Source organism: Oreochromis niloticus, linkage group LG7 (genome assembly GCF_001858045.2).
Source record: "Oreochromis niloticus isolate F11D_XX linkage group LG7, O_niloticus_UMD_NMBU, whole genome shotgun sequence".
Classification (NCBI taxonomy): domain Eukaryota; kingdom Metazoa; phylum Chordata; class Actinopteri; order Cichliformes; family Cichlidae; genus Oreochromis; species Oreochromis niloticus.
Genome location: NC_031972.2, coordinates 35,311,868 through 35,325,248, shown reverse-complemented (window position 1 = coordinate 35,325,248; position 13,381 = coordinate 35,311,868). Strand labels below are relative to the sequence as shown.

At 39.8% G+C, this 13,381-nt stretch overlaps 1 protein-coding gene across 3 annotated transcripts; it reads left to right on the top strand.

The window, feature by feature from the left end:
• The first annotated feature begins 4,303 nt into the window (after window positions 1–4,303).
• Window positions 4,304–13,063, top strand: LOC102077861 (uncharacterized). 3 transcript variants are annotated; one of them, XM_025908530.1, is made up of 11 exons: window positions 4,304–4,395; window positions 6,589–6,796; window positions 7,036–7,237; window positions 8,089–8,257; window positions 9,081–9,174; window positions 9,266–9,307; window positions 9,597–9,653; window positions 10,972–11,099; window positions 11,624–11,759; window positions 11,974–12,044; window positions 12,487–13,063. In XM_025908530.1, the coding sequence occupies exons 2-11, from the start codon at window positions 6,589–6,591 to the stop codon at window positions 12,715–12,717; spliced, it is 1,338 nt and encodes a 445-aa protein (XP_025764315.1). In that variant the 5' UTR covers window positions 4,304–4,395; the 3' UTR covers window positions 12,718–13,063. The 3 variants fall into 3 exon arrangements, with proteins under 3 accessions (XP_025764315.1, XP_005470621.2, XP_019216932.1); XM_005470564.4 differs by lacking the exon at window positions 4,304–4,395 and adding an exon at window positions 5,044–5,367; XM_019361387.2 differs by lacking the exon at window positions 4,304–4,395 and adding an exon at window positions 5,395–6,291.
• The last annotated feature ends 318 nt before the right edge of the window (window positions 13,064–13,381 follow it).

Sequence of the window (13,381 nt, the reverse complement as noted above, 5' to 3'; positions counted from 1 at the left end):
TAGCTGTGTGTAATTTCCCTGTGTCTCCTTGTGTGTTAGTTTTTGCAAGTTTAGTTTGCGTTGCTTTGTATCACTTTTACTTCAGTTCAGCAAATAAAGCTGAATTTTTGAGTGAAGTTCCCGTTCTGGTGAGTTTGCGTTTGGGTCCTTCTCCTGCCTGCACACAGCCGTTTTGTGACAGACAGTTAACCATACGCACGCATATTCACACCTTTGGGCCATTTAGTGACCAGTTGACCTAATCCCACTAACTGAATGTCTGTGGACTGTGGGAGGAAGCCGGAGTAGCTGGAAAGAACCCACAAAGACACGGGGAGAACATGCAGACTCCACACAGAAAGACCTTCTTGCTGTGAGGCAGCCGTGCTAATAAATTTCATATTTCAGTAAATTTCATGTGTGGACTCATTCCTTATCTACATTTAGTCAGTTTTTAATATGAATTAAACGGAGGCTACAAAATAAGTGCACTGACTCTTCTCCTGTATGTTATTCGTATTCTTTTTCATTGTGGGGATTATTTGTAAAAATGTAAAAGCAATACGTTGAAATTGAGAATTATTTGTGGCTGTCTATCTACAAACAAATCTGTCTTCCACTTTACCTGATAAAATCTTTTCATGTTGATTCCACAGAACGATTTATTTATGTAATCTCATCAGCCGGTAATTCTTCATTTTTTACCTTCATCATCACTGCTGATTGTGCGTGAGTGCTTAATGTACACAAACTTTGACCAAATGTTTTCATAACCAATTATAAGTATTATTAGATAACCTTGGATTGGCTACTTGCCCAACAACAAAGACTTCTGTGTGGTTACTATAACAGACTATGTTCTTCGTGGTAAGTCTGACAGTTTCAGCATTAAAAACAGAGCCGGGTCTGCTTGTTTGAGCACTCAGTGTTTCCTCCACCCACATCTGTTTGATGATCACCCGACACAAATCCAACAGTGTACCTACCGCAGTCAGTCAGCCAATCGCATGAGAAATGTTGTCTGTTAAAGGCACATAAAACCTGCCCAGCAACTCCTCAGCTTTGTTTCACCGTGCTGCCGTGATGCTTCCATGGAAGTTTCAATGAAGAGGTGAACTGGCTTCAGTCCAGACAGACTCAGTTCATCCAAGCATGTTGGGAAAATGTTGTTCATAGGCATTTAGACTAAGTGAGCAAAACAGACTTAGATATTGATTTAGAGAACTCACTGATTGTGTCAAGGTAATGATGTCATTCCTTGGCCTGCTAATAAACTTCTTACAGATTTTTTTTTAAAGTACTGAAATGGAAAATAACCACTGAGCTTTACCAGTTCAGATTTTAACCCCCTGTAAGTGTGTGTGAGGACCCTAGCTGCTAGCCACATATTTTCAGCGTGTGATGGTCTGAACCAATGTTCCTTCTAATTTTTCATGTGACTGAGCAAACACACAAACTCCCTGAGCTCCTTGGACCACTGTGAGCAACAGCAGACGTGTGCACTGTGGTCACACCAGCATCAAATCCATCCAAGTTACATGGTTTATTAAAATAATCAAATTACAGCATTTACATATATGTTAGACTACTTTTAATTAAGTGCTTTAGCCCACTTACAATGAAAAATTTAAAAAGTCATGTTCATGGTCTGTGTAGTATGTTAACACTATTGGAAGTAAAAATAACTTTAACTCCAATTTTAAAAACACAACTTTCTTCCTTGTTTTTTAAATAAAGCTCTGACTTGTATTATGAGTCTGTGGTCTGGCAGAGAGTCCTGTAGCTCTCTTTCTGCATAATACAGTATATAATGACCAATGTTGGGCAATTAATTATATAGTTACTTCTTCAAAAAAGGTACTGAGTTTTGCAAACAACAAAGTTTTTGCAGCTGTTTACCTAAAAATGCAGCCAAGTTGGTTTTTTAAATAAACATTTCAAACTATTTACAGAACAATCAGCTGTTCTGAATCAAATCTGATGCCACACAAATTATTTGTGCCACTCCAAAAAATATATATAAAATATATGAGATAAAGGAGAACAACAGCCTGATACCTGCAGGCCTGACAACAGGAGATGTATCACTCCTGTAACACCTGTAACATTCAGCAGTCGCCTCATTGTTCTGACACACAGTGGTGGTCCTAGCCTGTTTGGCGCCCTGGGCGAACACTCCCTCTGGCGCCCCCCCCCCCCCCCCCCCCCCTCCCCCCACATACACACACACACACACACACACACACACACACACACACAAAACATATTAAGGATTGTACATTAACATAAAACTGTTGTACACACACACATGAAGAGAGAGAGAGAGTATGCATGGTATGCAAACGGCTATATTTTTGTCATACAATGAGAACAGAACAAATCAACAATTGACAATGACTAATTAATATTAAAATCTGTAACATAATGTATTGTTTGGAGTTTAGTCTGTTACTGTTACTATTTTTACCATTTCTTCTTGGGGCAACTGTAACCCACATAACTTCCTTAGGGATTAATAAAGTATTCTGATTCTGATTGTTTCAGGATGACCTGCCATTATCCAATCACACATCTGCTTACCTGTAACTTTTGCTCGTTTCTCCTCCTCTTCTTTTCTCTTTTTTCTAAACTGAGCACCTGATGGCTTTGAACGTTTCTAGTCCATCTTGGTTTTAATTTTGCACTCCAGTATGAACACCCATCCCCCAACCCGAGGTTCACCACAACATAACCTAACAGACCTACACTTTAGTTCACAGATTCACTTTGTCTAGTGTGCATTTCTGGGATTTCACACAACCCAGGATTCAAATCATGACAACATAAATCCAAGATTTACAACATTATGAAGGAAATGTGCTCTATTTGGAAGCAGCCGGCCCCCCTCCCCTTTCGACGGGTTGTGTATGAGACTTTAAATCACCAACCTGTAAATTTTAAATTGTTATTGATCCCTTTACCCCTGGTCCTAAAGTGTGTATTTATTTTCTTACTCTTCTTATATTTATTGTTTGTTTACTTGCACTGCTGTAACTGGAGCCTCGTTGTCTGTCCCTCTATATACTGGATTGTATGTAGCGGAGATGACAATAAAGTTTACTTTGACTTCAGCAGTGCGCAGGCGCACCGAGCGCTCTCGCGCTCACTTTTTGTGTATAGAATTTCAAAAAAACATCAGCACAAATTATAAGTCTGTATCATGATGTCTGGTGTTTTTGTGTTTGTTAGTGGTTTTAATTTTGCGAGTTGGTTATTAGACGCTGCTCCAGCCAGCCAGAGAATCCCCGCCACCCCGTCCTCTCCTCTCTGCACCGCAAGCAGCAGGCGCACCTCGAAAATGGAGGGCGCCCTTACTCCCAGCATCTGGGCGATAGAAAACCGATCGGTGCCTGTACCATTCCCAATATGCCCTGGCTGATGTCGGGGCAGCATGAGTACGAGCTTTTTTTTTTTTCCAATGCCCGTGATGCCGCCCACACCACGATGCCGCCCCGGGCAACCGCCCGTGTCGCCCGTATCTAAAACCGCTACTGCTGACACACACAACAAAGCTATTGACTACACTACACACTAACTACACAAGACAACACACTAGCTTTAGACTCCAAACACGCTAAACGTCGCAAATCTCGCACATCTCAAAACACCACCTTCACTCCTAAAACTTCCCCCCTTCCTAAATAACGAAATGCCATGTTGCTATATCATTTTTTGATTGGTCGACAAGGTACATTTTTCCACCAATAGGAAAGAGTGTGGGGTTTTTTTGGTTTTGGTTTTGCTCACAGGTGGAGAGTGCTTTCAAGCGTTTTCCTTATAAAACCCTGTTTTTACCGTTTCTTCCCGCAGTAAATATAAACAACGACAGTATTCAGGAAAAAAACAAACATTGCATATATTTTTATCATAACTCTGGTTTTACGTGGCCTATCAATTTAAAAACTGGTATGAAGTCCACAGATTTTCCGTCGATTATTCCGTCTGTCCTGCTCACATCTCCAATGGTTGTACACGTTGTCATTAACGTGGCTTCACTCCACATCAGCCACTCGCTTTGCTAGCTAAAACACCGGTGTCGGCACATAAGGACGCTGTCATAGCCTGTCAACGACGTTGATTAGCTGCGTATATACTTATGCGAATCGCATCATTGGCTGGAGCAGCCAGTCACCGGTCACTTACTGACTCACACTGCAAAACAGAATGAATTGTTAACGTATTTATTTTAATTTCAATTCAGGTTAGATTCTTTTTTTTTTTGTGCGCAACGCAGTTTTTTTGTGCACACAGACCGTGCCAGCAGTGTGCGATTGTGCACGCGCGCAGCTTAGAGGGAACATTGGTCTGAACTGCTCGTGGAATATAGGAACATCATCTCACTGAAACCAAGACCATCCCTGAAAATGACACCTGAGGGTCAGTACATGTCGTTCGTGAATCTGTGTTAATGTGGCATTTACACATGTGCAGGTTCCCCTGCCATGTGCACTAATGCTCTATTTGTTCTTTATGTTCTTTATGCGGTGGAGTTTGAACATCACGTGTGAATGCAGGGATGAGTTGTGGTCCCTGCTGATGGTTTTCAGAGTTTTATGATCTCACGCAGAGATTTCACCACAGAATCATCTCTGAGGACCTGAACATCACCAACATCCAAGCTGTGCAGCCCGGTCCCCGTGTGCAGGCATTTCTCTCGATCCTTTGAACCTTTTCAAGAGATTTTGACCCATAAACAAACAAATCCAAATAATTAAAATTCTTCTCAAATTGTTGAATTATTTGTCCACGTATTTCCTAATAGAGCCATGAACATGTTCTCATCTTTACTTCTGAAACAACTTTTTGTATCTTAAGTCTCTAATTAACCTCATTAGTTGGCAGAGGTCCCGAACAGCTGCCCCTCCAAGTATTATGCGACTTTCACAGTCTTGTTGTAACATGTTGCTAATTTAAAATGAAAACTTAAAAAAAAAAAGTTTCTGCGTGTCATATCTTTTCTTTTAAATGCATTTTTAAAGGGATCATTGCATTTTGTGTAACTTACATTTTGTACATCATCCAGAGTATTTTAGAAATAAATGTTTGCAACATGCAGATGCAGAAAAGAAAATTTCAAAAATGAGATGAACAGAATAACTTGGTCACGTTGTTGAAATGTTTTTAAAGACCTTACTGCGTTACTCAAAGTGCGACTTAGTGCCAGTCAAGCAGGAACGAGGATTTTCCAGTGAAGTCTATTTTTGCGTCGGGTGTTCTTTGATCTGATGCCAACAGTTGTGGTTTGGCTGCTGCATATTACGGAGTGCAGAGCAAAAGGAAAACACTTTAACTCAACAAACCGCTGTGACTAGTTAAAGCACTTTAACTACAGTTTTCCGAGTGACCAAGGTAAGACCCGACGGTTTAACCTTAACATTTCAGATTCATTCATTCATTCATAATTAACCCATAAAAGCAAAGATTGAACAGAGCTCAAATTTAAATAGTTACAAAAGTTTCGCCTAATTTTAAAGATTTTAATTTAATGTTGTTTGCTCAATGATATGACTTCTAATACATATGCAGGGCTGGGTAATAAATGGGATCATAATAAAAATGTTTATATAAACTGACAATCAAACTGAAATGTGCTTAAAATACTGATGAAGCTTGTCACAAAGGCTTGTTTGTGGTTGTTACCTGATTTAACATCTGATATTTTTAAAACTAATGAAACAGCATTTCATGTATATTTGATGCTTCTTGGTTCCAGTGTTTGTTTCATGTGGCTGCTTTTTTTCCCTCTCAGACTTTATATGATCTTTAAGTGATCTTTCTCATCAGCATGTTGTCATCCTTTAAACATGCAAACAGCATTTTCTGTGCATGATTTGGAAACATTAAACATGATATTGAGCTGATTTATTGCAGAGAGGATTAAATAAATAATTTTATTTTTTTGTTGCCCAGCACGACAGCTATGTGCTATATGCTAAATCAGTATAGATGCATGCATCTCTATAACACATAATATTTTGTTTGTTGGTAAAAGTTATTGATATAAAAATCAAGAACAGACAGGTTACAGTTGTTATGACCAGTCTGCAGTTAGTCACCTACAGAGAGTTTCTCCGCCAATGATGAAGGATCACTTAAAGTGAGCTTTTACACATCACCGAGCAGTCAGGATGTTTGTAGAGGCAAAACATAAAAGCTAGAAGACGACGAAGTCTTCTTCAAAAAGCTCAAACATGCGATTCATGCCCCGCCGCCACAGTGAAAAGTCAACAAATAGAGGGATCAACTCCAAAATCCATCAACTCATAAAGAGAGGTAAACTCATTCCCAGAGTGTTTGGGTGTTTTTAAATGTGCACTACCTGATGCAATAATAATTATTAATATTAATTAATATTTTAATATATTAGGGGCTTGTATCAAAGTGCAGGTGAGGAGGCATGATGGAAAGACATCATGGTTTCAGTTCAAAAAAAATCACAACATCAGCTCTACAAACTGAAAAATGAAGTGGTCCAGTACGGGAGTGAGACCAGCTGGAAGTAAAGTGACTCAGAAGTAGTAAAAATACTGCCAGTTGTTTTTAGCTGCTCTGTGACTTCTGTGTCCACAGATGTATCAAACTGAAACCAGCGCGGTTCTTAAGAATGTGGGAGCCGATGCAGAACTCATCTCTAATAACAACTTAAATAACAAGATGGATCTGCTGACTCTAGTCAAAGTCAGTGAGGGACGATTCTGGCCCGTACCAAAGTACACGCCCATGGAGTGCAGCCTGACTGAGCTGGCCGAGCTCGAGGAGGAAGAAGACCTGTGTAAAGGTGTGTAACCACACACACACACACAGTTGTTTTCATATCTTAGTGAGGACATCTAATTGACATAATGAATTTCTTTTAGTCTAAACCTAACCCTGATGCTAAAACCACATTTTGAGCTACCTATAAAAGCTGTTGGTCCCCACAAGTATAATAGCATTCCAATTTTCCGTCCCCACAAAGACATCTAAACAGATACAGACAAACTCAGACACAACATACTCATGTGATGCTCCTTCCAGATTATAATGAGGAGGTCTTGGTGAAGGATTTCATGACTACCATGGAGACAAAGGGGAGTGGAGAAATTAGTGGGGGAGATGATATTGTGGGTAAAGCCAAAATTGAGGCAACTGGTGATACCGTGGATGGACTGGAACAACCTGTGAGCATTATAACAAAGAAAGCCAACATTAAAAAACTGAGGAGCAAGTGCAGTGGCAGGTAAGTGTCCGTCTCTCTGCTCGAGTTCAGCAGCAGACTTTCTGTAAACATGGAAATAACTTCCAGGCCTGCATTCTTTCTTTTGTCCAGCAGGAGGCAACTTAAAAGGGTTATCAGATAAGATTATCTTAAATTAGATTAGATTAGCCTTTATTGTCTTCGGTGACACTTATCTTGGACAAACATGAGATATAATAGGTAACATGTAATATCAGGTAACACATTCAATTTCACCATCAAGTAAAGAAAATTTGTACCCAATTAACTCAGGGTTTTGGGGGTTTTTTTCCTGAGGGTATTGACTCATACTCTTTATAAATGATATGATTGATATCCTCAGAGATTTTCAGACCCTTCTTTATCACTGACTCTTGAAATACTGGAGGGCAGGCTTGGGGAGCATGGCAATTATCTTCTCACCCCTTTTAGTCAAATTTTGAAATTGGGAACTGAACTTAGCAGAAATATTATCAAACTGTGTAGTTACACCATAACAGATAATGGACTCTTAAGCTTTCTTAGAAAATAATTTGTGAACACAGAATCCACATATGATGAACCCGCTGTATCTGACAGTCAAGGTAAACACCTAAATACTTAAACATGTCACTAGTTCAACCTTCTCTCCAATAATTCATCATGGTTATCATCACATAGTTATTTGTATGTTGCTCCCACAGCCCTCTGGGACTCCTGTACATATAACCTCAGCGTGTATAAGATTAGGATTAACTTTCACTTACGTTTGTCTTGTAATTAAAAATACCACATACCATCTAACTATATGTGCATCTTGTACTTTGCCAACAGTTCCTAACCTCTTTCCCTCTCTTGGTGCTTTCTGTTTCCAGGAAAATAAAAAAGGAAAACATGGAGTTACTGAGACTGAAGGACAATGACAAACTGACTTTTGTTTACCAGAAAGTTTACAACAGCGGGCCTGTCAAGATGATTCGAAAGTCTAACAAGGGTGGGTCCATCTCAGCCTCCTGTCAAAAGATGCTGAATGTTCTTATAAAGGTTAGTGAATCTTTAAATCTCAATTGTAAATTTTAGACTATTATTAACCCTTTTTACCTCAAAGTGTGTATTTAATCCCCTTTCCTTAGTCTTAAAGTGTATATTTATTTCTTCCTCTTACTGTATTTATTGTTGTTCTTTTGCACTAAATTGAACTGGAGCCTTGTTGTCTCAGCTCTGCTATATACTGTACTATATATAGCAGAGATGACAATAAAGTTTACACCAGACACCAGAGGGCCAAAGCCTCAGCACCTGGTTGATAGAGAAGTACACCAGGACCCAGGCAGACCAACCAGAGCGCTGCCTGGACTGACTACAGTGCCCCACACGGGACTGCTGGAATGCTTGGCACTATAAAAGGCTAATAGTGCACTGATAATATAATTATGAGGTCAATGGGACTGTCAGTGGATGCTGGTGGCAAACTCTAAGGCGAGTGCACAAGTCATCATCAAATGTGGAATATACCAGGGTGATGCAACTCCCTGAGACCATCCCCAGGACATTGAACTGTAAGCTAGGAGTGAGCGATATATTGACTCACTGATTCTATGAGCTTTAATAATAGTCCCGAGGCTCTGTTAATGGCAGCGCAACAACAGCAGCAGATCGAGACTAGGGTCCATTGTTCTTGTTTTTTGTTTCTGAATGCTGTATAAGGCAACGAGTATTCACCACAGAAACAAACAGTTTCTGCACAATCCTGATTTTAATGTTGTATGATTAAGACGTTGTTCTAGCACTCTTCTGATCTGTCTGAGGAACAATTCAACATTTCAGTATGTCACAGTAGATCCGATACTGTGTTATTTGTATTCAGGGCAACAAGAAGGAGGTGACGAGCTTCACTGTACCGGAAAACTCCACCTTTGGTTTTGGCCTCATGGAGCTAAAGATGGATGATGAGAAGCTGAGTAAGAATACATGACTGTGTTTAATGTTTACGAGTAGATTTAGTGTGTTTTCCTGTTACTGAATGTAACGATGTCTCTTTTCTCATCTTAGAAATCACATGTGAACCCTTTACTCATAAAACAGGTTTATTCGGTAGGTTGATTCTGTTGTTGAAGGTTTTTCTTCTTCATTTGTAAATGTCAGATTTAGTTTTGATTCCATGTTTGTCTTGATCTTTACTTTTGGGAGGCGTGAATGATTAAATCAAGTTTGACAGAGTTTATCAGACACTGTGCTGTTTTTCCTTTTGTGGCTCTTTCTTTTCCCATCAGGATTTTCACCTGTTTGACTTTAAAGACTCAAACTCTGTGTGGGTTTGTGTGAGTCAGTCAGTATTTGTGAAGTTTCTCTAAGTTTTAATCATTCTGAGGTTTGTTTCCAGGTCTGTTTTCCCACGATGCCATCAACTCCAAAGAGATGCTGCATAAAGTGAAAGAAGGTGTGTGTGTGTGTGTGTGTGTGTGTGTGTGTGTGTGTGTGTGTGTGTGTGTGTGTGACTTTTAAAATTTTAGAATTGATTCAATTTTTAAATAACACTGAATCAGCATTAACAATATTTTAAACATGACGACTGCTCATTCTGTCACTCTCCTCCTTATCGTCATGATATCAGAGATGGACATGTTAAAAAAAAAACAAGAGTAAAATAGAAATGTTTCAGTATCTGTGATGGATCCTGTATAACTACATAATTTAACAATAGAGCACTCCTTATTTGTGCACATTCACCTGTCTGAGGTGGAAAAAAAGTAGCTTGGTTGGTAGCTGTAGGCTGAGGTTGTGCAGACACATTGATGTGTCTTTAACATTTCCGCCATTGGATGTAGGAGGATTATGGAGAGAAGTGAAAAAGAGCCCAAACACACAGGCCAAGAGACCAGCTGGATACTTCTGGTCACAAGGGAAAAATAAGTATTTCCTGACTGGTTGCAAGTGGTTAATGGAGGTTATTGACAGGTGCTGGGAAAATGATTGCAGCCACACGGCCATATAGATGGGTCTGTGACCCCATGGCAACAGTTACTACGGCAAAATGTGTATTCTTCAAATGGTTGGCAAAAACCTCGTGATTGCTTTGGTCCTAGCATACTGCTGTGGTCATCTGTAGTTTGTGGCACTGACCTGTGTACAAACACTGGCTGCTGTGAAACTGAAAATCACAAACTGGAAACAGATAGTATATTCCAACTATTACAATACTATAGTATTACAACTATAGTATGGAAAACTACCATCTGCAACATAAACAGATTTATGGGCAGTAACAGGGACTCCCAAAGTCATCTGTTTGAACAATCATTGCTAGGAACCAAAACAATTACTTGGAGGTTTTTCTGCTCAGCACTATGTCATCCAGGAACCACTTACTAACCAATCAGGGAGTATAAATACATTAAATATGGTAATGTGAGAAATCATAATAGATTATGGGAATTGTTTTGATCTGTGTTTGGAATAAATAACTTAAAATAAATATTTATTTTGATCGAAGGTCATTCAGGTTTGTCTGGTGAGATACGCATGCATGAAGTGTTTGAGTGATGAGTCATGTTTTACTGAGAGAAGTGTTAAATAAAACTGTGAAAACATGAGACATAAAACCTGATTATGTTTTACTTGTTTTAATAAATAATTTGATGTCTGCTGGGATTTGACATTGAGACCTGATGCTTAATAAACTGATTTCTATGGTTCCAATAAAAACCTGCTTTAATTTACTGACGGTATGATTGGTGCTGCTTCTGTGTTTGCTGCAGAACTGGAGACGAAGGATCATCTTCTGCTGCCGCTCGGAGATCTTGCCGAGTCGACCCGTCGTGATCTGTTGAAGAAGCTCAGTGAGCTTGCTGAGGACAGAGATACTCTCTCTCTGCTGGAACAGACAGTAAGAAGAATATTGACCAGAGTCTGATATGTGCTCCTCCTAAGGTTCAACCCCCATTGCAGCCTGTTCAGCTTACACTGAGATAAACATCGGTGTTGCAGGTTTTTAAAGACGTATTGGGTATTTCGGTTGATTTTAAAATACACTTCCTTGTCATCTTAACAGTTTTTTCTTCTTTTTATCTGAAGCCGAATCAGCCCTGCTGGTTCATCTTTATGATCTTAAACTAAGCACAGAGGTAGTTCAGGGAGACACAACCAAGCTGCCCAAAGTTTCTGCAGGCCACTGTGTAACCCACCTCCATCCCACCTGCTGTCTTACATGTGTGCTATCCCAGAACAGTTCTGCTGATCATTAATGCTGTTAATAAAAAGGGAAACATCTGTTATCAGAGGAAAAAGTAATACTGAAACAAAATAAACTTAAAACCTGTTTGAAACTACAACTTCTATGACTACGACCCAACAACAACAACTATGATAATTATAATTATAATTATAATTATAATCCTCTGCTCCTCTCAGCTGGACCAGTGCACTAAAGGAACCACTGAGCACGTTCAGTCTGAGGCTGTCTCTTCCTTCATGGACCTTCTCGATGTCTCAAACATCTCCACTGCTGTGAAGGACGCCGTTCACCTGTTGGTCAGCGCGTTGGACAGTAAGTCAGATGACCTGCTCTGAGACATTTATTCCATCCAGTAACATGTAGATCCTCCACATCAGGTCTGGTATGTGAGCTGGAGATGGTGGAGCTGAGATAAAAGTGCTCACGTGTGATTTTGGTGGTGTGGTTTGTTGACACATCTGAACCAAAGTGTTTCAGCTCGTCACATCTTCATCAAACTTTGTCTTTCTTCCTCATGTTTGTGCAGCTCTGCCAGATGAAGTGCCACCACTTCTGACTCGCTGCAGTCCAGATACTCTGAGAGTCCTCGACCAGCTGGTGGGTCCATTCACTCATTCATCTACATTCATCTACATGCTCCTCCCAAAAGCCTCATCACACCACATCTAATCTGTTACTTTAAAACATCTTCGGTCATGTTTGTATAATCTAAACCAAAAATAAACTGATCTACTGACAGAGTTCACACAGAAAATAACTCTTTAATTTAATTTAATTTTTAAAATTACAGTCAGACATGTGAGGTATTTAATTTGCTGTGGGACAGTTTAGTATCCACACAAATGCTTGCTGTTAGAATATGTGCAGAACGCGGTTGGGCTTCATGAATTAAGCAAGTGAACATTTACAATGATTTTACAGACCCTGCTACACTTAACAGCACAGCACCAGCAGCTGCACCCACTGTCAGCAGCCTGTGGGCGGAGTCTTCCTCATGTTTGAATCTGATCTGAGAACAGCTCTCTCTCTGTTTCTCCAGGTGGATGGGCTGAAGGCTGGTCGGGCCAAACTCCCAGAGTCCCTGCCCGTCCCCCTGCAGGAGGGAGGGGAGCTCCGCTGGGCGGCCGAGTTCATCTGTTTGAACGATCAGAAGCTGAAAGAGTTGAGTGACAGCTGGGAACGACCCGAGCTGCCCCCAGAGGTTCTGCTGGAGGTTCTGTGCCTCGCTGTGCAGGGACTCAGCCTGATGCAGCCCACAACAAACCCTTAATGTCAGCTGCTGTGATCTTTGTTAATGTGCTTTTACAGCAGCCAATTTTATGTGTGCAGCTTCCAACCAGGTAACCTCAGTACCTACAGCTGGGTTGATTCCAGCTTTTGTGTTGCAGCGTTTCTCTGCCTTTATTGTCTTTCCCAGAAGCAAAATGACTTTAATTTGTAATAACAATAATAATAATAATGATAATTTACCTCATGATTCTTGTCATTTATTGGTTTTGTTGCAGTCTTTGTTTATAGCTCCTATTCCCTCCTGTGTTCCCCATCTCTGTCTCCACATTTTAATATTCTGAATGTGAATTTATTATTCTCCTGGTTCTGAATTAAAGCTTTATGATTCACTGTAAAGAGCGAGTGGAACCTTTAAATCTAAAAAAAAAAAATAATAATTACAAGAACCCCTAAAAACACATAAATGACAGCAAATAATGATCAGGGCTGAGGTAATGACACTGATATTCAGAGAAAGGTTGTAATTCAAAAATAATTAGGAAAATCATTAAAAAACATCTATGTTCACAAAAAAAACTTTTTTCTATTAAAGTTTGTACATTTGTATATGTAGTTTAAAAATCTCACCTTGTTAAAGGTCGTATGTTATTACTGATCTAAAATCTGAAGGTGTTTCTGAGTTATGAGTTATGGGGAAACAATTC